This window comes from Phocoena sinus, chromosome 7 (assembly GCF_008692025.1).
Source record: "Phocoena sinus isolate mPhoSin1 chromosome 7, mPhoSin1.pri, whole genome shotgun sequence".
NCBI lineage: Eukaryota > Metazoa > Chordata > Mammalia > Artiodactyla > Phocoenidae > Phocoena > Phocoena sinus.
Genome location: NC_045769.1, coordinates 54754601 through 54781562, shown reverse-complemented (window position 1 = coordinate 54781562; position 26962 = coordinate 54754601). Strand labels below are relative to the sequence as shown.

The window sequence follows — 26962 nt, the reverse complement described above, 5'->3', positions numbered from 1 at the left end:
GGATTACATTTAACCTCATGCCCTCAGCTTTCACTAAGGTACAATAAAATAATCACCAGTGTAGATGCAAAAGAAGGCAGATGTCAAGAAGAAAAAGGCTTTCAAGATAGGTATGGTCACCAGGGTCAAATGCTGCACAGAGACAAGTAAAATAAGAATAAAAAATGTCACTGATAAAGATTTTTTTAAAATAGTAATATCCACTCTTGGCAACAGTATGGGCAAACTGGCTTTTTTTTTTAATTGAAGTATAGTTGATTTACAGTGCTTCAGATGTACAGCAAAGTGATTCAGTTATACACATACATATATATCTATTCTCTTTCAGATTCTTTTCCATTATAGGTTATTACAAAATGTTGAATATAGTTCCCTGTGCTATACAGTAGGTCCTTGTTGTTTATATATTTCATATTTAGTAGTGCTTATCTGTTAATTCTAAATTCCAAATTTATCCCTCCCCTCTTTCCCTTTTGGTAACCATAAGTTTGTTTTCTATGCCTGTGGGTCTATTTCTGTTTTCAAACATGCATTTTCATACACTGGTGAGAGATCAACAATTGCCACAATATTCTTATAGGGCAATCAGACAAAACCTTTAAATGTAAATGTAAATTCTCTTTAATACTTCCAGTTGTAGGAATTTATACTGCTGGACTTGTACAAAATGCACAAACTGTGAATAAGAACGTTTCCTCCAATACCATTCATATCATTAAAAAATGGAGAGAAAACGTGTCAACTGGTAAGGGAAGAAGTTTTTTAAAAAAAGAAAACACATATTAAATAAAGAACTAATATTACTGGCGGAATTCAATATCTTATTTTCTCCTTTATAATGTACACTAGAAAAACATGCCAATTTACAGAGAGATACAATATACATTGAAAAGGACATTAGTAGCCTAAATATCAAGACAATTCTGATAGGACCTAAAAAGTATAAGAGAGAAAAAGCAAGATAATACAACTTAAATAATCTTCAATAGGTGGGTCACAGTACCTATTCTAAAGCATGTGCAAATTTACTCAATGGTCCAAAATTCCAGAAAATTGCTACACCCAGCGTCACCACTGCTTTCACACTAGCAACATATCTCGAAGCTTCTCTTTGACTCTTCTTAGTCAATGCAGACTTTGGGTTAATAATGGAAGGTAAATTCAAGCCTTATAACCAAGTTTGAGCAGTAAAAAGTGAAAACCATGTAATTTATTTCATAACTCCCCCTTCATAGGAAGATGGAAGGCAAAAGCTAGAATGGGATAACACAAAAATGAATTACTCTATATTTCAGAAACAATACTTTAGATGCTGGTTAGGCAATTATTCTCAGCCTGTATTAATTATTTCATTTTTATATGAGAAGTAAAATGTCATGACATCTACCTTGTAGAGGTCATTTAATCAAATTACAGAACAGAATAAAAACTAGCTGCCAAGCACCAACAGTGACAGAGTTGGCTTGCACCGCTATCCATTCTGAGTAAAAGATATCTCAGAAATACCTTTAAAACAAAACCTTCAGAGAAAAATGAAATGCCTTTCTGCCAAACTTATCAAAGAAAAAAAGATTAAACAAATTTATACATCAAACACTTCCAATTTTAAGAAGAAAACATACCTGAAAGGAAGGCTAGTTTTTTCTTCAGAATGGGTAATATTACTGAGGCCTCCATTTTACTCCAGTAAACTTCCTCCAGTAAATTTTCCTTTCTGAAAACACAGAAAGTTAAATGTCAACTACAAGATAATAATTACTCTATGAAATATATACAGACATACCTCATTTTATTATACTTCACTATATTGTGTTGTTTACAAATTGAAGGCTTGTGGCAACCCTGCATTAAGCAAGTCTACTGCTCATTTTTCCACCAGCATTTGCTCATTTCGTGTTTCTGCGTCACATTTTGGTAATTCTTGCAATATTTCAAACTTTCTATTATTATATTTGTTATCGTGGTCTGTGATCAGTGATCCTTGATGTTACCACTGCAAAAAGGTTACAACCCACTGAAGGCTCAGATGATGGTTAGCATTTTTTAGCAATAAAATACTTTTAATTAAGGTATGTACATTGTTTTTTTAGACATAATGTTATTGCACACTTAACAGACTACAGTATTACATAAACATAACTTTTATTTGTACTGGGAAACCAAAAAATTCATGTGATTTGCTTTATTGCAGTATTTACTGTGGTCGTCTGCAACCGAGCCAGCAGCATCTCTGAGGTATGCCTATACTTAATGGCTTACGCAGGGTTTCTCAATCTCAGAATTATGGACATTTTGAGTCAGATTATTTATTCTTTTCTGTAAGGAGTTGTCCCATGCCTTGTAGAATATTTAGCAGCATCCCTGGCCTCTACCCACTAGAATACTAATACCATTCCCCCTTCCCAGTTGTGACAACCAAATGTCTCTAGACACTGCCAAATATCCTCTGGCAGGCAAAAATCACAGCTAGTTGAGAATCACTGGCTTAACTGTTTTTCGGAGCAATGCTCTTAGGCTAGAACAGTGCCTGGTACATAGCAGTAACTCAACAAATTATTTGTTGAATAAAGGAATGAATCAATTAATCAAACTTGCAATATTCTATTACTCTCCTTATTATTTACGCAGCTTAATTCCAAATACCTGATTCTTTCAGATCCACTATTAAATGGCTTCCTCTCACTTCTCATATTTTTGCTTCCCCATAACACATGATAACTCACCTTATCCTCATGTTTACCTCAAGTTATTTCCCAATATACTATTTCAGTTTTTGCCCTCACTGTTAACTGTCTCTATCTCTCCACATTTTATATTTTAAATTTGCCAGGGAAAAATCTGATTAGCCTAGTTATCTTTTTGTACCAAGCCATAATTCACTGATCTTGGTTTAGTTTTCTAGTGTCCACTCAGGTACCCCCAGGGGTTATAGAAAATACAAAATGGGACTATTCATACAGCAAGGGCTAAGAGCAAGACAGTTTCCTTTAAATGGGAGCTTTGGCATGGCAGGCATCTGTATGCTTGGCCAGCCCAATATACCATCAAAGCACGATTTTAAGAAAAGCAGGAACTTCAAAACAAAACATAACAAGAAAATCAAAGGTTCAATTATATTAGCCACCTAAACTTAATTTCATGTCTCAGAGAGTATTCTCCATCACATTTATCCCTCCTTCCCTTGTCCTACACCCGCGTACCATCACTACATAGTGACAGTTCCTTGGAGGACACTGTAAAATTGCATTGCATTTAGTGAAAGTATACTCTTTTATAAACAGCCTCCTCTTTTTTTACTGAGCTATAACTGACATAGAAAATTATATTAGTTTCAGGTGTACAGTATGATTTGATACTTGTATATATTGTGAAATGATCACCACAACAAATCTAGTTAACATCCACTACTATAAAGAGTTGCAAAAATTCTTTTCTTGTGATGAGAACTGTTAAGACTTACTCTCTTAGGTCTTTCAAATATGCAATAGTGTTATTAACTACAGTAATCAGAAAGCACACTCTCTTGAAAATAATTTTCCAGCAGAGCAGAAAATGTGACTCTATATTACTTATTCAGCAAATACTTGCTATGAACCTATCCCATTTCAAGCACTGTGCTTTCAGCTGGAGCTAAAAACTCAAGCCACAGCCTTGCCCTGAAAAAAATGTAGTCTTTTGAAAAAATTCCCAGATTACTTGGGAAGAAAAACGACATAGTCTTATTACTTGTCAGATGACTACAGAAGCAAGACTACTTAAAGAAATATTATTTTACAGCTTTTGTATATACAACTAAAAAAAAATCACTACTATTTGTATATATCTACAAAAGAAAACATGTTGTCAAAGTAAATATGATATATTCTCTTCAAGTTTTATCCTCGAATATTTGTTTGCAATTTGTTAATTCAGTTTTGTTCTACATCTGCCCAGGCTAACATACAACTAGTAGGAAGAATGAGGGAAAAGCTCATGTTTTACATGTTTAACCTAAAATAGTAGCACTTCATGTTTCCAGATCAGTATCTTGACCTGATGAGTTTTTTCTCCAGCACTACAAGAACCAGACAGTTCAGACTCACGACTAAGCTCCCTTCTCTGGTGACCAGCTTGTCAAAGACCAGATGTAAAAGTCTGATAATGATGATTAAGCAAGTTAACATTTACCGAGTGTTTACTACAAGGCATACATTGTTCTAAATGATTTACTTATATTAATTTAATTACTCCTTGCAACATTTCTATGAGATAACTACTATTATTAACCCCATTTTATAGAAAAGTAAAATGGGGCTGAGAGAGGTTAAATGTGGCCCAACATCTCAAAGCTAGTAACTGGGGAAGTTAGGATTCACACCCAGGCAATCTGGTTCCAGTAATGATGTTCTCATATCACATGATCAGCTTACCAATAAAACAGCCCTGAAAATATCCAGTGACATCTGGCCAATTGAACAAGATGGAGTCCTAGCTTTTGCATTATCGGTGCAAATGTCAACACAGTGAAAGGGGCATTACTAAGAATTATTATTAAAATAGTTTTGAACTCACAGACCCCCCCGAAACCTAGTAACAAGAGAACTGCTGATCTAGGCTGTCAATGGGATGCTCCAGACAACTTCTCAACTGCCTTTGTGTCCTTCCTATTTTCTGAGCCTATTTCTCCATCCTTCTCATAAATTCTGAGTTATATAGATCTTTCTAATGAACCCCTTTCTGCTTAAGTTTTAGCTAGAGCAGCCTTCTCTTTTAGTCAATGGAGAAACTTGGTACAGGAAGCAAAACTGCAATTCAGAGTTTGGTAGGTCTTATCTGCAAACACTCAGCACCGCTGCTTCTTCTTTGTAGGTTTTTTTTTCCCCAATCTGTTGCCATTTATTCTGAATGAAAATGTCCATCAATACACTGAGGATTAAGCCTTGCCACAATAAAACCTAATTAACCAGTACCCAAGAAAAAAGAACCTCTGGAATTCCTAAGGCATAAGAAATGATAGCTGCAGGTAATCCTTTGAATAATATCTGTGTTATCTAAGCTTTGCAAGTCAGGTTATCAATTTTATGCCAGCAAGTGCCAAATTTTTCACCACTGTGTTCTCCACATACTTAAAGTGCAAAAGGGAGATGGTTTCAATCTCTAGTCTAGATTTAACCTTGGCAAACTATAGTACCCAGAAGCAATCTTACATTTCATCACTGTTTTCCTGAGACACATGCTCTTTCCAAACTTTTCATGACTTCACAAAACCACCTCAGCATGGCAAAATACTAATTTTTTTTAATCCAACAGTCTTTTTTTTTAAAGAACATTTTGAAAGTGATGAAAAAGTAATTTAATGAGAAATATAGATTTTTGGCTGTGTGGGCCAATATCAAACGAATTGATGAATAAAATGTGAAGCAGTCAAGAGATGAAAGCTGTAATGTTTACTCTTTATATCTTCCTCCCTTCTACAGTCTCCTTTACATCAATCTCTTTCATTGTTATCATAAAAGAGATGGATAATAAAAAGTAATGATTACTGTACTACTAGTTCCAATTAAATGTGGTTTTGCAAGTCATTTGTTTTACATTTTTCAAGTCATTAGCACAGCCATAAGAAAAAAAAATCTGCCTATTTCTAGTTATATAGTTCATAGAATAATGTACAAAACACACAAAATAAAGAGAAAATCCTGCAAAAGACAATACAACCATCCGCTACCATCACCACAATAAATGTTAAATAACATGAGGTATCTGCTCATGCTCTTCTCCAGTAGGTAGATATAGATCATTATTCTTCACAAGAAGCTTATTCAACCTAAACATATCTGAGTGAATTATATTCTCAAACAAGCAATGAAGTCAGTGGCAGACATATACCTGATATGAATCAATGGAAAGTGACAAGGAAAACATGTCTTTTAAAAAATTTGCCAAGTGAAGCAGACCAAAAAAATGGCAGAAAATTCACAACATGCTTAACACAAACATGTCATATTTCATATATGGCTATTTAAAATGATCTATTTTAAGTCACGATTTATAATACATAAAAGAAGCAGAAAGCCAGAGTTTATAGCAGGTGAAGTGCCTTGGAAACTGGTGAACATAAAGGAAAATGTGCAACCAGGACTGCATGTTGCTTTCAACCAAAAGCAAGAAACAGCAAAGTAAATTAACATCGTCCCTAGGTGCAAAATAAACCCTACCTAAAAACAGAATCCTACGTTAGGGATGATGAATTCTGAGAAATTCTGAAAAATGTAAGGAGACTAAGTTTCAACTGATATTTGTATCTATCTTCTAGTTTGAACTTCTCAAGACCTTGAAGAGTTAAAAGAGGAAAACTGGGGCAACTAAGTAGTTAGAGACCAAGTCCTATTTATCTTTACATTTATTTACTCATTCATTCACTCATTTAACAAATCTACAATAAGCACCTACTAGATCGAGTCAAGGCGAGGCACTGGATATATTTGGCATTCAAAAAATATCTGATTAATGAATGGATAAATGAATGAACAAATGAACAAACATATGAGACCAACAGTAAAGTGAAACACACCCTAGGAAACCTAACGTTATCACAACTACCTGACAGTCAACACCTTGTGGTGTGATCACAGACCACCTGTGCATACTTTTCCTTCAGAGCGGCTCCTCCCAGCTCCTTCTACTGGGACACTCACCCACGGATCCAGCCGCTACGTAAATCACTGGATGCCAGAGGAAGGCAGGTCTATGATGATGGTAAGGGGGACCTCAATGGGTGCTACCAATGGGCAGCCGTTAGAGGGCAGCAGAGGATGTGTTTAAGGAGCAGGAAAAGAGAACTGCAGGCCTTTTAATCAAGACTGGGCAAATTACACTTCATAGGAGACTGTAATTGATGATATGAGTGGGTACACTGGAACTCCTCTCTCAATAAGTATAAATCAACCAGTTTATTTGGAAAATTTAGTTAGATTCTTCGAAGAGGCATTTTTAACAACCAGTGAAAACCCATTAAGATAGCCTAAGGCTAACTAAATCATCTCTAATGAGTCTACATCATGTAGACACATAACGGCAATGAACAAAATCAGAATGCAGGCTCCTCAGCCCTGCATTTTCAGAACAAATACTATAGCTGTCCTTAAATTCAGATTAGAAATACCTTCAACTATTTTGACAGAGCAAGAGCAATCCTAGATGAAAACAAACAAGCACACATAGGTACTCACTACTACCTAACTGGGCTCATCACACTATGTATCCATATATAAAATTATGCAGAAATAAACATTACTCAACTTTAGGAAAATATATCAGTAAAGCAGATCAACAGGTGAAAATATCTGTCATTTTTTTATTATTGTAGGTGCCAGTGTATAATTACTAATCTGGTTTTACAATAACATTGACAGTTCTAAATGAAAGAAAAACAATCCTTTTGGACAGACTTTAAATGAAAATGATAAAATAATTATTAACTTTCATCAAAATACAGATCTATCCAAAACAGTAATTCTTCTAAATAAAACTGAAAGCTGAAATATCAAGTATTTTACAGATGGATCAGGACCTAGTTTATTCAGTGAGGGAGGGAGGAAGGAAACGGAAAGTTCTGAGGTTTCTATGAAAATATAATCTACCTTGAAAGACGAGAAAATTCTATATTGAAGGTCCAATTGGACATGAAAAGTCCTACACTGTATTTAAACGTCAAAAATTCAACAGCTATGGTAATGATAGCCTACCACTTAAAAACTATTTTCAAAAACAACATAAGCAGCTACCCCTACATCACCCTCTCTGCCCTGCCCCCTCTTCACAGGAGCCACACACCAATATCTACAAAGTCAAAGGGAAGTCAGTTCTTTAAGGATTTCCCCACCTCTCTAGCTAGTCTACCAAACCCTTAGCAGCGGCAAACTTTCAGTTTTGAAGGTCCAGCTTCAAGAAGTCCTTTACTCCATGACTTTTTCAAATCTTTGGCTTTTCTTGTCTGTGTTGATTTACAGATAAATCCTCCTTCACCAAAACTGGAGCAGCAAAAGGAAAAAGGAACATTGCTTTAGAGAAGTGAATCAGGCTGATGGAATTCCAATAAGGTAAAGGTATTTCTGGCATCCCCAGCTATAGAGTACCCTATAGCTTGAGCTTCTTCACCTGCTGTCACAGCTCTCTGAGGTGAGCTCTCTTCCTGCACGGCTTCTGCATCTGAGTATTGCACTCCAAGAAGCCTGCATGGCTTCCTTCCCCAGGGCAATGGATGTGTTCACTGAGTTCCCCTGCCTGGGTACAGGTCTTCCTCCATCAACAGGGGAAGCACGTGATAACTTTACAAACTCACGGTCTTATTTCTAGATCCCAGCCTCTCTTGACCTGCTATAGGTGTCTCCTCCCTTCCTCTTTATCTCACAATTTCTCTGGGTCATCACTAAACCTGTTCTCTACTGACCTTTATCCTAGAAAGAAATGTTCCTCCTCTACACTTGGCAAAGACATACATGCCTTTCATTGAGCTAATCTCAGGCTAAATCTAATTCAGACATATAATAGTCTAACGGATTTGAACAGAAGTTCATATGTATCATCAAGTTCCTAATTCTAAATAACTGGCATACAAATTAATTTTTAGTACCAAATTGTTTATATGTTGGATACCACACATATACAAAAGAGTACTTTTGTTCAAATGAAATTATATATAAAACATGAATTAAGGCTTTGGCACTATTAAGTTTTTTTGTTTATATAATGAAAATATTTGGTATATACCAAACACCACACTGGAAAAAAAGTTAAAAATATAGTACAAAAGAAAGTTTAAAAAATTTAAGTTAACTAAAGAGACATAAAACTGCTCAAAAAAATGGAAATTATTATGGCATTACCCAAGTAGAAAGAAGCCAGTGGAACACGTGAAAGTTGTCTTCCATCAGATTAAAAGTCCATTTAAAAAAACCATGTATATTATAATGTATTTTTGAGGTAAAACTACAAAAACAATACTGAACATACTGCAATTCCTTTAACTTGTTCAGTAACTAAAATGTCACATCACAATCACATGGAACAAAGTAATATAAGACATACGGAAAACTGTGAACCAGCACCTGTTATCCCTCAGCAGGATTGTTAGCAATACTAGATATCTTTCTCAAGCAAAGTCCTCCCCAGATGAAGACCTTTCTGCCATGGGATTCTGTTCCAAAGAGTTGTTCTCCCTGAAAGGCAGTCTGGTGCAGTGGTAAACATCATGGTCTTAGAGCCAGGGTGTGACTCTGAGGCAGCCACTTACTAGCTAGGTGGTTTGGGCAATTCCTTTGCTTTCTTTTATGGGCATAATAACCGAACCCACAGGACCCAGGATTAGGTGAGCTAATGTATGTATAGTCTTTAGTACACTCCAGAATGTTAAACACTCAATAAATGGTACCTATTATTAGCAGCTAAATTTTCCTTCCTCCACCAATTACTAGCTTACTACCACTGATTCTCCACGAAGGCCACAGCCAAAGCATTCCCACTAAGGCCTTCTTGCTCCAACAAACTAAAATGGGCACAAACATATTACACATAGCTTAATACATCTTGGCATTTTTTTATGTTCCAAGAATATTACTTCATCCTCAGAACAACATATAGTTATATTAATATCCCCATTTTTTCTGATGAGAAGACTGAGGCACAGAGAAATTAAATAATTTGCCCAAGGTCATATAGAAATTAATAGATTTATAACCAGGGATTTAGAACCATGGAGAGCATCTACTTGAATTTTTTCATTTTATTAATAAGGAAACTGTCTTAGTACATTTGGGCTGTTATAATAAAACTATCATAGATTGAATGGCTTATAAACAACAGAAGTTTATTTCTCACATTTCCGTTCAGGCTGTTATAATGAAAATACCATAAAGTGGGTGTCTTATAAATAAAAGAAATTTATTTCCCACAGTTCTGGAGGCTGGGAAGTCCAAGATCAAGGCACAAGGAGATTCAGTGTCTGGTAACGGCCCACTTCCTGGTGCTCAGAGAGCCATCTTCTACATTTGTCCTTACACAGTAGTAGGGCAAGGGAGCTCTCCGGGGTCTCAATACTAATCACCTCCTAAGGCCCCATCCAAACACCATCAACTGGGGATTAGTTTTCAACATATGAATTCTGGGGGGATACAAATATTCAATCTAGAGCAGAAACTGAGATCTACAGACATAGATTTACCCTTCTAAGGCCACAAAGCACGTGAGTACTAACATGAAACTCAGACTCCTAAAACCCTGCACAGAGCTTCTCTCCACTATACTGTCACATAATAAAATCAAAATTTAAAACACATGAATAAAAGAGAACCATTATTTCTACATATGTTAATAATTTTTTAAAACAATTATGTCCCCGTGAAAACTTACACACAAATGTTCATAGCAGTATTAGTCAAAACACTAAAGACATGGAAACAACCAAATGTCCATCAATTCTGAATGGATAAACAAAACATGGTACATCCATATAATAGAATATTACTTAGCAATAAAAAGGAATGAAATATAGACACATGGTACAACATGGATGAACCTTGAAACATTATGCTAAGTGAAAGAAGCCAGACACAAAAAGTCACAAACTGTATGACTCCATTTATATGAAATATCCAAAAGAGGCAAATCTATAGAGACAAAGTAAATTAGTGGCTGCCTAGAGGCAGGGTAAGTATGGGGAATGACTGGTAATGGGCAGAGGATTCTTTTTTGAGGTGATGGAAATGCTGTGAAATCAAACTGTGGTGATGATTCTGTAAATCTATTTTAAAAATCACTGAATTGTACGCTTAGACTGGGTAAATTTTATGGCTATAAATTTTACCTCAATAAAGCTAACAAAAAATAAAAAACAAAAAACAGAATTGCTCATTTTGTAAATCAGGAAAATCTGCATGAAAGTGATGAGCACTTTAAGTATTAAAAAATAAAAACTAAAGATGTGTAAGCATTATGTTCCAGAAAGTCTGTACAATGAATTGCATATGCTGAGCATTTTATCCCCTGACTTCCACTATAATTAGAACACACTACTATGAAAGAACTTCAGCTGCAAAGACAAATTTCCTTCAACATTGTACATTCTGGATGGAGTAAGATAAGAAAAAAGATTAAATGGATTAAATAGAGGGAAGAAAGGAGAGTGTAAGCAATAATATTGATACCACTTTTATGTTCACAGTTGCCCAAACTATCACTTTAGGTAAACTGGCATTTAGATTTGCTTTTTATTTTTAACCTATATGGAGATTTATAAATAATGGTCTTATCTCAGGGTATCTCAAAGTTTTCATACCAACACACATAAAAATATCCAAGATTTGAGTAAAGTTTAAATATTTATTGCTTTCAACAGTATCACATGTCTTAAAACAAACTGTTTGCTTTTGAGAAAAGTGTAAAATATACCTTTGAATTAAAATAATACTAAGACTTTTCGGCATTCCCTAAAAGTCAAAGGCTTAGAGGATCACTGAATGCAAATCACTTTGAAACATCACCTACACTAAAAGGTGGAATGTGAAATTAGTTATCTGTATATTTCCTTATACCTCCAAATAAAATAACAACAATGACTAATATTATTGAGAATGTTCTATATACAAAGCAGTATCCTAATCACTTCATGTTCATTGCTTCATTTACACCTCACAACTATCCTATGAGGCTAGAATTACTGTTATTACCATTTAACAGCTAAGGAAACTGAGGCTAAGTGAGATGAAGAGAGGTTAACGTGCCCAAGGTCATGAAGTTATTGAAAAGCAGCAAAACTGGCATTTAAACCTAAGGCTGAGTCCAAGGCTTAAGTGACATTACCTCTCATGCTCTTGTTTAACACAGTGACCTGTATTATGATATGAATAATAAAGGTCTTTAACACCTCTCAAATAGAATTGTTCACTTTTTCAGATGTAATGACAGTAAGGTTATATTTATTAAAAAGAGTACATTATCTTTTAGTGACAGATACTTTAATATTTACAAACAAAATATGTCTGGGATCTGCATCAATAATGGGGAGGAACATACATGGGGAACATACATAAAATAGGATTGGTCACATTGACAACTGTTGAAAGTAGACAGATGATTGGTGAACAGTGGTTCATTTTACTACTCTCTCTGCTCTTGTATGTTTGAAAATGTCCATGATTAAATTAAGAAAACTAAGTCTTTAAACATACCAATACTGTAAAAGAGGAAGCTACAATCCTTTACTTTTTTTACATTTAGCAATATTTTATTTCAAAATCAAGAAGAAACAGGAAACAGACTACATACAATTTTAAAAAATATTCACATATTCACCAACATATCCTAAAGCTCTTTATGTAAAAAGATCTGAGTATTTGGTCCCCATGTAAAATTGCTGAGGAGGAGACCAATTCTGACACACAAAATAACCAGAAGATACAAAGAAGCAGATAGGCAGGTGGAATCCCTGCTTTCACCGCTGCACTGGCACTGGAGACTTTTGTTTCCTGTCCCTTTAGGTTTTTCTCACTTTGTAACTGGAGTCATTTTCTCAGCAGTCTCCCTCTCACTTTCATACTCTTTTATATATCACTATATTATACTCTTTTATAAGAAATTAAATTACTAAGAAAAGCAAAAACTTAAGTCCACAACAGGCATTCACTGTGACGTAGCGGCTGGTCAGAAGACAGGAAGATCTCTTAGATGCAAGACTCAATTAAGTACCATACTGTTTGACTCAGAAAAGAAAGAGAGTCCAAAGGTTTTGCATGTAACACATATTAACACTTAAGAGCATGTTCCAATTTAGTAACAATTTGTTTTACCTATACAGTCAACAGAGCCAAAAAAGTTATTTCTGAAATCTTAAGTAGGTGTTAAGTCAGCCATTTGAATGCATCCACTTGTTTGCCCAGGAGAAAGCCTGGCACATGACCAATGCACAATAAATATTCATTGAATAAAATCCCTTCTCACAATCCTGCCAGCTTTCTCGTTTAAGTGCCACTGGGCAGAATAATTAGGAAGAAGGAGAAGAAGCAAGGTAAAAACAATCAGATAATTTTAAATTTGATAAAGCACTATGAAAAGAGCATGCATTTACTCTGAGGAGAATATTAAATTACATAGTTCAGGGAACTTTACTGAAACATCTTGGGACCTGGCCCATCGGGATCACGAATGAAGAGAGGCATTTTATAAAGCCTTCTTTATGCTGAGCCAACTCTAAATTTTGGCTTTTAGAAATGGCTTATTTAACTTTACTACATTTATAGCCTAAGTGAGTTTTCATTATCTATTTTCAACACTTGGAAAAAGTCACTATTTAAATGAACACTTTTTCATTTTCTGAAATTGCATCTTCACTTTTATTACAGCATTCACCATCAGCCCCTCCTCTACCTCACTTTCTCATTTTAATATCTATAAATACTTTTCCAGTTCCTAGTTCTCTCTTGCAATATTTAGATGGCTCCTGATTCTAGCATCCACATCTCACTTGTCAGATCATCTGATCTGTAGAATCCACAAAACAACCACAGAAGAAACTTTGGGATTCCTCTGGACAGCCAAAAAGAAGCTTCTGACAGCAAGTATTTTGAATAATTGAAGCAATATCATGTCTGCCATCAACTAATCCTATATTTTGGAAGGGAGACTATGGCAACAGCAATTAGAATACTACTTTTTTATTGGAACACACTACATACAAAATCAAATTTTTTAAAGTGAGGAACTGTTTACTTTACAGAAAAATGATTTAAGTTTAAAAGGGCTTGCTTGAAGTGGCCCCTGCTTCTGGTACAAAGCATACCAGTTAGGTAGGAGGCAACAAAGCAGCACTTCCCATTTTTAATGACTTCTGTACTGTTTGTGGAAGCCCTGAAAATAAGCAGAAGCAGAAGGGTGTCATAATTAAGAACTAGAGTCAGACTGACCTGGGGTCAAATCCTAACTCTGCCCCTTTTCAGCTGTGTGACCTTAAGCAGGTTGCTTTACCTCTCACCCTGGTTTTAGTACCTAAGAGGGCCCAGCTGCCATTCTGTGTAGGGTGAAATCCCAGCTTTCAATAAATCCCATTTTAGCTTAAGCTCATTACACTGGCTTCAATGCTTAAAATTAAAGGGACTAAAAATAAGACAATCATCCTTCCTGAGCTCCATCCTTAAGATCCTCCCCGCTCCCAGGAATCTTCCTTGATATCAATATCTATCAACCAACCACTGAAGCAAATTGAAAGACACACAATCCTTTCACCTACCAGAGGTAAGTACTCTGCTACAGTAATGGAGGAGGGTACTCTTAAATTAGTATTCTCGTAAGTCCCTAAAACATCAGCCTTGCTCACATAAATGCAGAGGCATGAGCAATTTTCATCTCTATAAAACTACTACAAAATTAAACCGTAACAATTACACTGATGAAAAATACCCCTCCAAATCGATAACAAAGCAGAAAACGTTAATAAACATTCCAAACTCAATTGTATCTCCTTAAATACAAATTTGGTATATGAAAAAACACGTTGGATCACAAACTTACAAATGAAAAACAGAATGAACAAAAGCTAACAGAAATGAAAAAAAGAGGTGAATGAAAAAGATAAAATTCTATCAGAATTGAAGACCAAATTGCAAGGTGCTCAAGAAAAAATTCAAATAAAAACTTAATAAAAGACACTGAAGAAGACAGTAAAAGAACCAAGAAGATGAAAATGAGATAATGAAGTAAAAATAGAAAGTTTTTGAAATGGAAGACAGACAAAGAAAATATAATTATGTGTTACTAGAGTCCCCATAGAAGAAAAACAAAACATTAGAATATTTAAAACTACAATCCAAAAAAAGCTTTTCAGAAACAGAAGCCCCAATAATATATATTAAAAGGATCCAGTAGGTAGAAGGGGAAACTGACCTGCTACAATAAACTCTAAGACATATCCTAACGAAACTATCAGACTTTAAAAGTAAAAGGGAAAATAAAACCGAGCAAAAGGGTCAAATAACTTACAAGGGCAAGAGAATTAAGAATGGCATCAGATTTCTCAAAAACGACATAAAAAACAAGGGCACACTGTAAGCAAGGAAAAAAAGTGTGAACCAAGCTGTCCTTCCAGTATCAAGGCTATAGAAAAACAACTTTACATATGCAAGAACTCAGGGAAAACTGTGCCCACAAGCTCTTCTTAAGAAATCTCCTAAAAATTGAGATATATCTACCAGTAGGTGACTGGGAAACCTCAGCAAAAGACTGATGGTGAGGATTTAACACATTTAACTGTAGAACTAAGAGCAAAACAAAGTTGCAGTTAAGTTTGAAGAGAAAGTAGACATAATTCAATTAAAAACATGGGAGAAGAGAGAAAAAGAACACAAAATAAACTCACTGATTGTTCAAACAGCAATAGGTAAGAATCAAAGCACACCATTAAAAACTAAAATAAAGGACAGTAGAAAGTTAAACAAGAAAACAAGGAAGAGGGCATTTTAAAAAGGCATAAGTACACAAGTAGCTACTATAACAAAAACAAAAAATAATAAATCCAAAATACCCAAAGAAAATTTTTTAAAGGGAAGTGCAAAGAAAGCACATCACAAAGAAACAAAGAAAAATATAACATAATGCATACAGTAGTATATATATAACGTAAAATGACAAAACTGAGATTGAGCTCAACAGTTGTTAACAGAAAATGATTTTTTAATACAACTTATAAAAAAAGACCTAATTAGGGCTTCCCTGGTGGCACAGTGGTTGGGAGTCTGCCTGCCAATGCAGGGGACGCGGGTTCGTGCCCTGGTCTGGGAGGATCCCACATGCCGCGGAGCGGCTGGGCCCGTGAGCCATGGCCGCTGAGCCTGTGCGTCCAGAGCCTGTGCTCCACAGTGGGAGAGGCCACAGCAGTGGGAGGCCTGCTTACTGTGACCACCTAGAGGGGTGGGAGAGGGAGGGTGGGAGAGGGAGGGTGGGAGGGAGGGAGACGCAAGAGGGAAGAGGTATGGGAACATATGTATATGTATAACTGATTCACTTTGTTATAAAGCAGAAACTAACACACCACTGTAAAGCAATTATACTCCAATAAAGATGTTAAAAATATATATAAGCGGGGCTTCCCTGGTGGCGCAGTGGTTGAGAGTCCGCCTGCCGATGCAGGGGACACGGGTTCGTGCCCCGGTCTGGGAAGATCCCACATGCCGCGGAGCGGCCGGGCCCGTGAGCCATGGCCATTGAGCCTGCGCATCCGGAGCCTGTGCTCCACAACGGGAGAGGCCACAACAGTGAGAGGCCCACATACTAAAAAAAAATATATATATATATATAAGCTACACGGACATACTGTACAACACAGGGAATATAGCCAATATTTTATAACAACTAAAAATGGAATATAACCTTTAAAAATTGTGAATCACTATGTTGTACACCTGAAACATAATATTGTACATCAACTATACCTCAATTAAAAAAAAAGATAACCTAAAACAAGGTAAATCAAAAAGACTAAAAATTAAAGAGATAGTAAAAGCATATTCAAGCAAATAAAAACAGTAAACAAAAAGCAGGAGTAGTGATCCTGATACAGAAGAATTCAAGTCAAAAGAGCATTAAACGTGACAAAGAGAAGCAACATGTAATGTTAACAGCCATATTACACAATGAAGATATAATAATTAAGAATACTTATGCTTCAAATACCACAGCAATTACCTTTAAAGGCAGAAACTACAAGGGATGCAAAAAGATTCAGAAAAACTTTAGTAATATGTAAGACTAACACATACTCATGAACTTAACTGAGAATATAAACAACTTACATAACATAAAAAGGTAAATCTTATATATCAAACTTTATACCCCGATAATAAAAACTCCTCCTCAAGTGGACCTGAACACTGACCAAAAATATGGGGGTAGAGGGGGATCATATGTAGGTCTTAAAGTATATTTCATGAAGTAGAAATAATGTAAAGGCTGATCACAAGTCTAATAAAATTAGACATCACATCACTAACAGAATCAAAAATACAAGGGCATTCTACTCCAAATTTTTAAATTGTCTACTATTAAACAACTTGACTTACACAAGTAAGTATGAACCAAAATTACAGATTTTCTAAAAAATGATACATTTAATGCACTGAAAAGAGGAAAATCTATACACTTGAAAATTTATATCAATAATAAAAATAAATTCCTAATTCAAAAAGAACAAAATAAACAAAGGAAAACACAAGCATGGAAATAATAAAGATTAAAAAAGAAATTAATGAGGTAGAGAATTTCTAAAACTTTATCTAATTCACAAATCAAAACCTTAGACTTTTTTAAATTAAGAAAACAGACAAGGTTAATCCAGAAAAAACAAAAGGAGAAAACATAAATATACAAAATAAGGGGGAAGATACACTTTCAACAATATAAAAACAAATATTATGCAAGATTATTCATTGCAGTATTACCTGTTATTGAAAAATACAATTAGAAATAACATGAATGTCCAAAGTGTAAGAACAGTTGAATAAACAGTTGGTATAGCCACACAGTGGCGCACTATGCAGCTCTAAAAATGAATGGAGATCCCTATGAAATAATATAGATATCCAGTACACAAAGACATGTGGAAAAAGCAACGTGCAAAAGAATGCCCACAGTGTGCTACTTTTTGTGTAGTAAAAAAGAGGAAAGAAGAATATATATATGTACATGCTCATCTTGTGCAAAGAGAAACAAAAGATAAAAGAGAAACTTAGACTAATTGCCTATGGGAAGTAGGAGAGAATGGATGGAAAGGATGGGGGACTGGAAAAGGAGTAGAAGACATGGGAGGGATGACTAATATTTCTCTTTCTGTATAGTTCTAAATTTTGGAACTATGTGAATGTTAAAATAACATTTGTCAAAAATAACAAAATAAACAATGATGAGAGAAAAAAAAAAAGAACCCTAAAAGAGAAATCAAACAGAAAGAAATGTCTCTAATGGCATTTCAGATGACAAACACAATTACACTAAAGAGGAAAGGGGGAGGGGAGAACTAACCCAAGTAACTTTTGAACACAGTATTTTTAATAATACTCTCAGGCTATAAACAAACACACGACATTGTAAAGCAACTATACCCCAATTAAAAAAAATAAAAAACAGGAAACTAAATAAACACTGAATTCCAATAAATATTTTGTTTTTCACAGTGTTAAAGATTAGCAATTCTGAATTACTTTCTGTGTATTCTAGGGTTGAGCAAATAAATAAGTAAACTGTGGATAACGGGAGCCGGAGTTCTCATGGTCAGAGAAGAGAGTTACAAATATGTAAAGTGGGGAGGGAGGCTACAATGAGCCCCGTAATGATGGCTGAAGAAAAGTAATATGTACTCATAGTTTTCACTTAATATAGGTGTGTGTGTATCCCCTAGCTCCGCCCACTGAGCAGGTTCTGATGGTTGATTTTATGTGTCAGTTGGCCCAGTGACCAGATGTTTGATTAAACATTATTCTGAATGTTTCTGCAAGGATGTTTTTAGATATGATTATAACATTTTAATTAGTAAAGCAGCTTGCCCTCCATATTATGGGTAGGCCTCATCCAAACAGATGAAGGCCTGAACAGAACAAAGAGACTGACCTGACCCTCCTCTAACATGAAAGAATTCTCCAAGTAGTCAGCCTTCAGACTTAATCTGCAATATCGGCTCTTCTTGCCTGATGGCCTTGGAACATTGGTTCAATGGACCATCAAACATTAGTTCTCCCTGGGTCTCTAGACTGCCAGCTCACCCTGTAGATTAGACTTGCCAGTCTAATCACATGAGCCAATTCCTTACGATAAATCTCCTTATTTATATTTCCTATTGGTTCTGTTTCTCTGGAAAACCCTAACTGATACAAGGGTCTAAAAATCAATGACCTCTCAGTAGCAATGAGCACAGTGCCTAGATCTTGATTTCTAAATACTACTGCCACTAAAATGAATCAGGGCTCCTTGAAAAAATGGCAGATTCCAACACTGGGTAGGGAAAGTACAAAAGAACTCTGAAACACCTTGTTGCCAGAACAGAAGGAAGTGCTCAAAGATTTATGGGTATGTGTCAAAAGTACACAATGATTCAGGTAAAAATTATTATTGTGTGTTAAAACTATTAGGCAAAATTTTAGGAGAAACAGGATATTTGCAGAGTCTCAAAGTATTTCCCCAAAAGATACCTATTAATTACAAAGGGAAAAAAAGTAATTTTATAGTGGAAAAACCTGGAGGACACTACCATAACAGGTGATAAGAATTTCCATCACCAGTAACGAAACAGTAGTATGGACCTTCAGATATGATACACGATACACTTTTGTAGTATTCCAGCCAAAAATGCATAACCTAAATCTAATCAGCAGGAAACATCAGACAGACCCAAATGGTGGAATATTTCTACAAAATAATTAAACTGTAGTCTTCAAAAACTTTTTATGAAGAAACACAAAGACCAAGGAAGTGTTCCAGATTAAAGGAGATTAAAGAGATACAGCAATTAAAAGTAACAAATGATCCTAGACTGAACCTATACCCGGGGAAAAAATTTTTTTCTCTTTTACTCAGAAGGACATTAGGAAATTCAGCAAAATTTTAATTAAGCTGATTTAGTGTTCTATCAATGCTAACTTCCCGATTTTGATGACTATACTGTGGTTATATAAGAAAATATCCTTGTTTTTTGGAACGTGTAAACTGAAGGATTTAGGAGCAAAGGGCCATAATTTAGCAAATTACTCTCAAATGGTTCAGAAAAAAATATTTATTTATTGTTTTATGAAGAGTGACTGTGGTAAATAGTTAACATCTGGGGAATCTGGGGTGAAGAAGAGTATAAGGGAATTCTCTGAATTATTTCTGCAACTTTTCTGTAAGTCTGAAATTATTTCAATATTTTTAAATTAGGTAAAATTACAGTAGTATCTGATAATAAGCTTTCCTACATTATTCCCCTACAATATTTGTGCACCCACACACACATATTATAAAAACCAAAGCCAAAAACCTGAGAGGTTTTTCTTTTCCTATACCCTCTATACAAATGACTACATAACGTGCTGACTCTATCCTCTTCTCTTCAACAGCACTATTGATTCAATTAACTGTATAATTTCTAAACGATTTCCTGACTCCAGACTCTCCACTTTCACACACTTGCAAAATTAACCACCTCACTACTCCACTTTAAAACCTTTAATGGTCTCCATGGCAACCCTTTTACAAGACTTAAGTCTTCTCCAGATCATGCCCTTTCCGCTCTACTTCATGCCCTTCTCATCAGGAAGAAAGCAAGTGCAGTTCTCTGAACCTGCAATGCTCTTGCATTGCTTGTGCTCTGGCATATGCTATCTATACTGAAATATCCTTATCTATCCAGTCAAAGAAATTCCTGTTTATTCTTTAAACCTTATCTTAGCTTCACCTTCTCTGTGAAACCTTCCCTGACACAATACACAACGTGAGGGTGAGTAACCATTCTCTCCCTCCTTAGTGCTACTATTTTATTTTATACTATCTCTATTACACTTATCACACAGTGTAAGTCCCATTCTAAGGTGAATGGGGATTCACTGACAGAGGGACCAAGTCATATTTATTTTTGGAATTACTTAGAATACAATAGGTTCTCAAGGGTAGAAAATGTTAGGAAAGTCTTTATCTACATGATGAAAAAATAAAAGCTAAAACAAAATGAAAATATAATTTTAAGACTAATACACCTTTCACAGGGAGATGACATATGCTTTTGCTTCTTATTTAATATAAAAGCTAGAACAAGCCCTAGACTTAATATTTTGCACTCATCTTTGGAAAACAAATAATCTGATGCAGCTTTCCAATTTTTTATTTTCTGTAGTTTGTTAAGAACACTGTTGTTCACAGCCTTTTAAGTTATGAACTGGGATTAAAATAAGCTTATGTATATGAAATAATACAAAACCAAAAGTAGTTTTACTTTATAATACTTAAGTTCAAGAATCATCTTTTTGGTCTAAGTGCTTTAAATGCAGTAATTCCTGATTTAAACTCAATTCTACAAAAATCTAAACACTGCTTAATCTTATTTTTCTTGATATAAAACTAAGCCAATTATATAATTTTCTATCAGAAAGAAATCTAAAGGAAAATATTACAAATGGTTCACTTGTCCTCCTTTCCAATATATACATTACAGGGATAAATAAAATTATTTTCTAATCTTAAGAAATGGATCCTTAAATTATTAATCATATAACAATACATGTGAAAGATTCCATGAAGAAAATGCTATTACATACAAATATGCAAAATCATAACTGTTATTGATGTCTTCTATACCTCACTCCCCTGGTTTTCCTGATGGCTTTCTGATGGTCACTTTATCTTAAACTTTTTTGGGGACCTAGCATGTGATCAACCCTTGTTTGCCTTGTCGTTCCTACATGTTTCTTTCATAACCTATATCTCCAAGTATAAAGTTTAGCATCTAGTAAAAGTATATGCAATTATACTCTAATAAAGATGTTTAAAAAAAGTATATGCTCCAGAAGGACAGGGACTGAGCCAATTTTACTATCTATTATGCAACTGCTCCTTCCCTACCAGTGCCAAGTACAGTGTCTAGAGCATAGAAAGAGCTCAATAAATGTAAGACAAATGGCTGAGTTAGTCTGGAGATATTTTAAGTGGTAAATTTTCATAAAGATTTAATTTATTTTCTTTAGGAATAAGGAAAGTAATTATTTTCCGTAGGAAGCACTGGTAATCAGACACGTGTGCCAAAAATGGCAATAGGCATACTTTCAGTAGCATAAAGAATAAATTCAAAATTTCCCCTCAGTGTTTGGGAGTACAGAGACTTCCCCTAGCCCTGCTCACCAGACAAAAGAGTCCATGGGAGTTGGCACCTTTATTTCCTACCAGAAGGACCAAGATACAGCCATGGTAAATAAAGTCTGAAATGAATCTATACATATAATGATACCTAATAAGCCTCTAGAAAACTGTTGGCATAATGAAAACTAATGTCTTCTCTTGATTTTCCCTTAGATATCCTAGACATTAATTAAATTCCTTCAAAATTCTTAGAATCCATTAAAATATATATTAAAACATTATTTAGAAAAACAGAAGATCTGACAAGTATTAATACTAATTTGACAATGAGCCAATAACTTTGTCACTGTCATTCATTAAAATTAACGTAATATAAAGTATCAGTTCTTTTGCAGTAGTCCCCTCAGTCATGCCAGTTCCTGTATGAAACTAGAAACTTATTACTTAATAAATTACTAACTGTAGGAAAAAAGTCAGTGTCATTTTATAATTCTTTCTGTATCTTGCTTATAGAGGTCATACATAATACAGTAAACTGAGTAAGCGTCCCTAAAATGAAGAACGAACTAGAGCACCTAATTTCTTCTTCCTCAGAGGAAAGGCTTTGTTGTCACAAAAGTTAATTGAATTCTTGATCCTATTTCTTTTCTCTACATTCTCCTCTATTAACTGACCTCTTTTTTCTTTTTCTTCCTTTGACTTGCCTTTCTTTCCTTAGCTGTAACCACTTTTATTATTGAAACTAAAAGTCCTGTTAACCTTTTTAGTCAAACATACTAACTACCTAGATGTCAAATGTCTACACCAATTTTAACATAAGACATTCAAGAGTGCTATACTTACTAATCACTACCAACGTCTGATTTCTCTGCTCTAGTAGCAAATTCCTTGTTTACAACTAGCTAAGATACTATATTCTTTCTATGTATCTTAAGTGTTTGACCAAAAATACTCAAGGTCAGTCTAGTTTAAATGGACTGTGTAACAGGCTGCTTCATTATCTTACTGTTCCTACAACCATCTTTTTAAAAAATCAATAGTGAATTAAAATAAATCTTTGAAAAAACTTCGTAATTTTAAGTGCCTAAAGAAATATTTTCACAAAATGTTGTCTTCTCTTTGCAAACCAGATTATATTTCATATAACGTACAACATGGTTTTTAAAAATCTGCTAAGGTAAAAACTGAAAGACAAAGTTCAAAGCTGCACAGCTGGAAGCATCCTGGGACAAAACTTTAAAAGTGACTGAAATCACTGGTGTTCACTTATATTTTTTAATAACCTGATTCTAGACCAGTGGTTCTCAAACCAGCTATGTATTAGAATCACTTGGGGAGCTTTTAAAAAACATCCACTCCAGGCTAACTGAATCAGAATCTCTGGAGTCTGGACCTAGGCAAAAGAATTGTTTCAGAGCTACCCAACTGACCATAATATGCAGTTAGGATTCCAAACCATTGGCTGCGTCTTTATAATTATTAACACAGACTAAAATACTAAGGCGTCATTTAGCACTAATAGCATTTTATTCTGAAAGAACTGTCATTCAACTAAATGTAAATCTTTAAATTATCTAACAGTATTCCAACATTTAAGTCCATTATTCAACAAAGAGTAGGTCCTCCACAATCATTTGTTGGTGATGTAGGTATTTTAACAATTAAAATTACAACAATCCCTTACTTTAGAAGGAATATGTAATTATTATAATACAGAACATATTATTTTGACATTTTACAATAATTCCAGCTTCAAATCCTCTGGAACAACTGATGATGCAGTCACCAGTTAAGGTGATGCATCACCGTAAGATGAAGGATTGGGGCATTTCAGGCCAAAGAACAAATTGGTGAAGACCATGATATACAGACAATAGGAGTACAGAATCTATTTATAACAGAGGGGAAAATTCAGTATGATGGTGTGACGGAGACAAACAGGAGTAGTTGGAAATGGGAAGAAAAGCTAAGATTGTGCACAGATTGGGAAGGTTTCTGACAAACTAAGAAACTTAGATATTCAACTACAGGCAACAGAGAGTCACTGGAGGTTTTTGAAAAGGAATGACAGGATGTTCTACTTCCAAGATGACTGAATAAAGGTACTTCACCCTATTCCTCCCACTAAGTGCAACTGAAAGCCCTAGACATTACACATAATAAACATAAGAAGTCTGTGAAAGGTGGACGGACGAAGGCAAACGCTTAGGAACCTCAAAACCTGAGGAACAAGTCAGTGGTTAGATTCCTGGGTTTTCTTTTTGCCTTGTGTATCTCAGACTTGCAGCTGAAAACCTGGCAACACCAAGAGGCAAAGACAGGGACTTCCCTGGTAGCACAGTGGTTAAGAATCTGCCTGTCAATGCAGGGGACAGGGGTTCCAACTCTGGTCCAGGAAGATCCCACATGCTGCAGAGCAACTAAGCCCATGTGCCACAACTGCTGAGCCTGCGTGCCACAACTACTGAAGCCCATGCACCTAGAGCCCGTGCTCCACAACAAGAGAAGCCCCTGCTCGATGCAATTAGAGAAAGCCCACGCACAGCAATGAAGACCCAACACAGCCAAAAATAAATACATAAATAAATAGATTTATTTTTAAAAAAAGAGGCAAAGACAAAAAAGCCCCAACAAAAGCTTGCTCTCTTTAGCCAAAAGACCAGGTAGGGACAGTCTAGCAAGACAGAAAACTTTTAGACAGTAACAGTGCTACTCTAGCTAAACACTACACAAAAAACCATGACCCCACTCTCATCCATGCCAACAAAGGCTGAATGGGGAGCCTAGACTTCCACCCTCACAAGGTTATAATGAGGCATGCCCAGCAGAGTGGTGTCATAGAATGCCAAGGTGGAATTCAAGACTTTCATCTGATAATGAGCCCCCACGTTCCAGTACTCCCCCATTCTTGTGTCAGTGGAGGCCACATGGAATGCTGTTAGAATTATCTGACAATGATCTTAAAGCAGCCATAATGAAAATGCTTCAATGAGCAATTATGCTCAAAAGTAATGAAAACACAGAAAGCCTCAAAAGAGAAACAGAAAATCTCAGCAAAGAAATACAAGATATAAAGAAGGACCAAATGGAAATTTTAGAACTGAAAAATACAATAACTGAATAAAAAAGCTCAGTAGATGGACTCAAAACAGAATGGTGGGGACAAAGGAAAGAATCAGTGAACTACAAGAGAGAGAATAGAAATTACCTAACCTTAGTAACAGAAAGAAAACAGAGTGAAAAACAAACAAAGGGATCCTCAGAGACCTGTTAGACTACAACAAAAGATCTAATATTTTTGTCACTGGAGTCCCAGAAAAAAAGAAAAAGGGACAGGGGATGACTGAAATAGTACTTGAAGAAATATGGCAAGAGACATAAAGCTACAGGTTCAAGAAGCTGAGTGAACCCTAAACTGGATAAACGTAAAGAAATCTATGCCAAGTCACATCATAATTAAACTTTTGAAAACTTAAGACAAAGAAAGCATTCAGGAAAACACCAAAACCTTTCCCACAAGGAAAAAACAACTCAAATGACAGTGATTTCTCATCAGAAACCATGCAGGCCAGAAGGAAGTGGCCCAATATTATTCAAATGCTATACCCAGCAAAAATATCCTTTAGTCATGAGGGGGAAATCAAGATGAAAAAAACTTTTCATCTTTTCAGATGAAAAAAACTAAGCCAATTTGTCCCCCACAAGCTAACCTTAAAATAATAACTAAAATAAGTTCTCTAAACAGAAAGAAAATAATGAAAGAAGGAACTTCCAAATATCAGGAAAGGAAAAGGAAAACAGGAAGCAAAAATATGGGTAGATATAATAGGCTTTCTTTGTCCTCCTGAGTTTTCTAAATTATGTTTGATGGTTAAAGGAAAAGTTACAACTGTCTGATGTGGTTCTAAATGAATGTACAGTAAACATTTCAGGACAATTATATAATAAAGAGGGGAGGGTGCAGGGATGTAAAGAAAAGTAAGGTTTCTATACTTCACTCAAAATGGTAAAATGGCAACAATAGACCGTAATAAGTTATGTATATATAATATCTATATTATAGCAAACACCAAAACCAATATATAAAGAGATATATCCATAACACAATAGATAAAATAAAAATGGAATTCTAAAATATGCTCAAGTAACCCACAGAAAGAGAACAAAACAAAGAAAAATAGAGAGATAAACAGAAACCAAAAAGAAAATGGCACATTTAAGCCCTAACAAATCTAAAACTACATTAAATATAATAGCCTAAATATATTAAGACATATTAGCAAAGTGAATTAAAAAATATAATCCAACTATATGATGTCTACAAGAAACTATATGTCTACAGGAAACTCACTTCAAATATAATTATAAAAGCAGATTGAAAGTAAAAGGATGGAAAAAGACAAATCATACAAACATTAACCAAAGGAAAGCAGGAATGGCTATATTAATATCAGATAAAATAGACTCGGAGCAAAGAAAATTATCAGAGACAGAGAAGCATATTACAGAATGATAAAAGGGTCAGTCCATCAGGAAGACATAGCAATCCTAAATGTACCAAATGACAGAACTGAAAGATATGTGAAGCAAGTGAAAAGACAGACAACTCCACAATCATAGTTGGAGACTTCAACATCCTTCTCTCAATAACTGATAGAACAACTAGACAGAAATCAGCAAGGATATAGAACTCGAAGACACTGTCAACCAACAGGATGCAGTAACATTTATAAAACACTCTACCAAACAACATCAGAATACATATTTCTTTCCAAAGGCCCAAGGAACATATACTAAAATAGACCATACTACTAAGGCAAACTCTGGGTCATAAGGCACACCTCAACAAATTAAAAATAACTGAAATCACACAGAGTATCCTCTCTGACCACAATGGAAATCAAACTAGAAAGCAATAATGGAAAGATAAAAGGAAAACTCTTCAACTACTTGGAAACTAAGTGATACTCTTCTAACTAACCCATGGGGTCAAACAGGAAGTCTCAAAGGAAATTAAAAACAAACATTGAAACGAATGAAAATAAAAATACAATGTATCAAAAAATGTGGGGGACTTCTCTGGTGGCATAGTGGTTAAGAATCTACCTGCCAATGCAGGGGACAT

At 35.1% G+C, this 26962-nt stretch overlaps 1 protein-coding gene across 6 annotated transcripts in view; it reads right to left on the bottom strand.

Moving 5' to 3' along the window:
• Positions 1–26962, bottom strand: part of SESTD1 (SEC14 and spectrin domain containing 1) — a 142537-nt gene that overhangs the window by 92372 nt on the left and 23203 nt on the right. For 5 of the 6 annotated variants that reach the window (XM_032637610.1, XM_032637614.1, XM_032637611.1 and 2 more), the window contains one exon: positions 1623–1714. In XM_032637610.1, coding sequence (XP_032493501.1) covers positions 1623–1677 — 55 coding nt within the window. In that variant the 5' untranslated portion in view covers positions 1678–1714. Of the gene's footprint in view, positions 1–1622; positions 1718–26962 lie in introns of those variants that run through there. The other variant, XM_032637616.1, reaches the window with a different exon arrangement.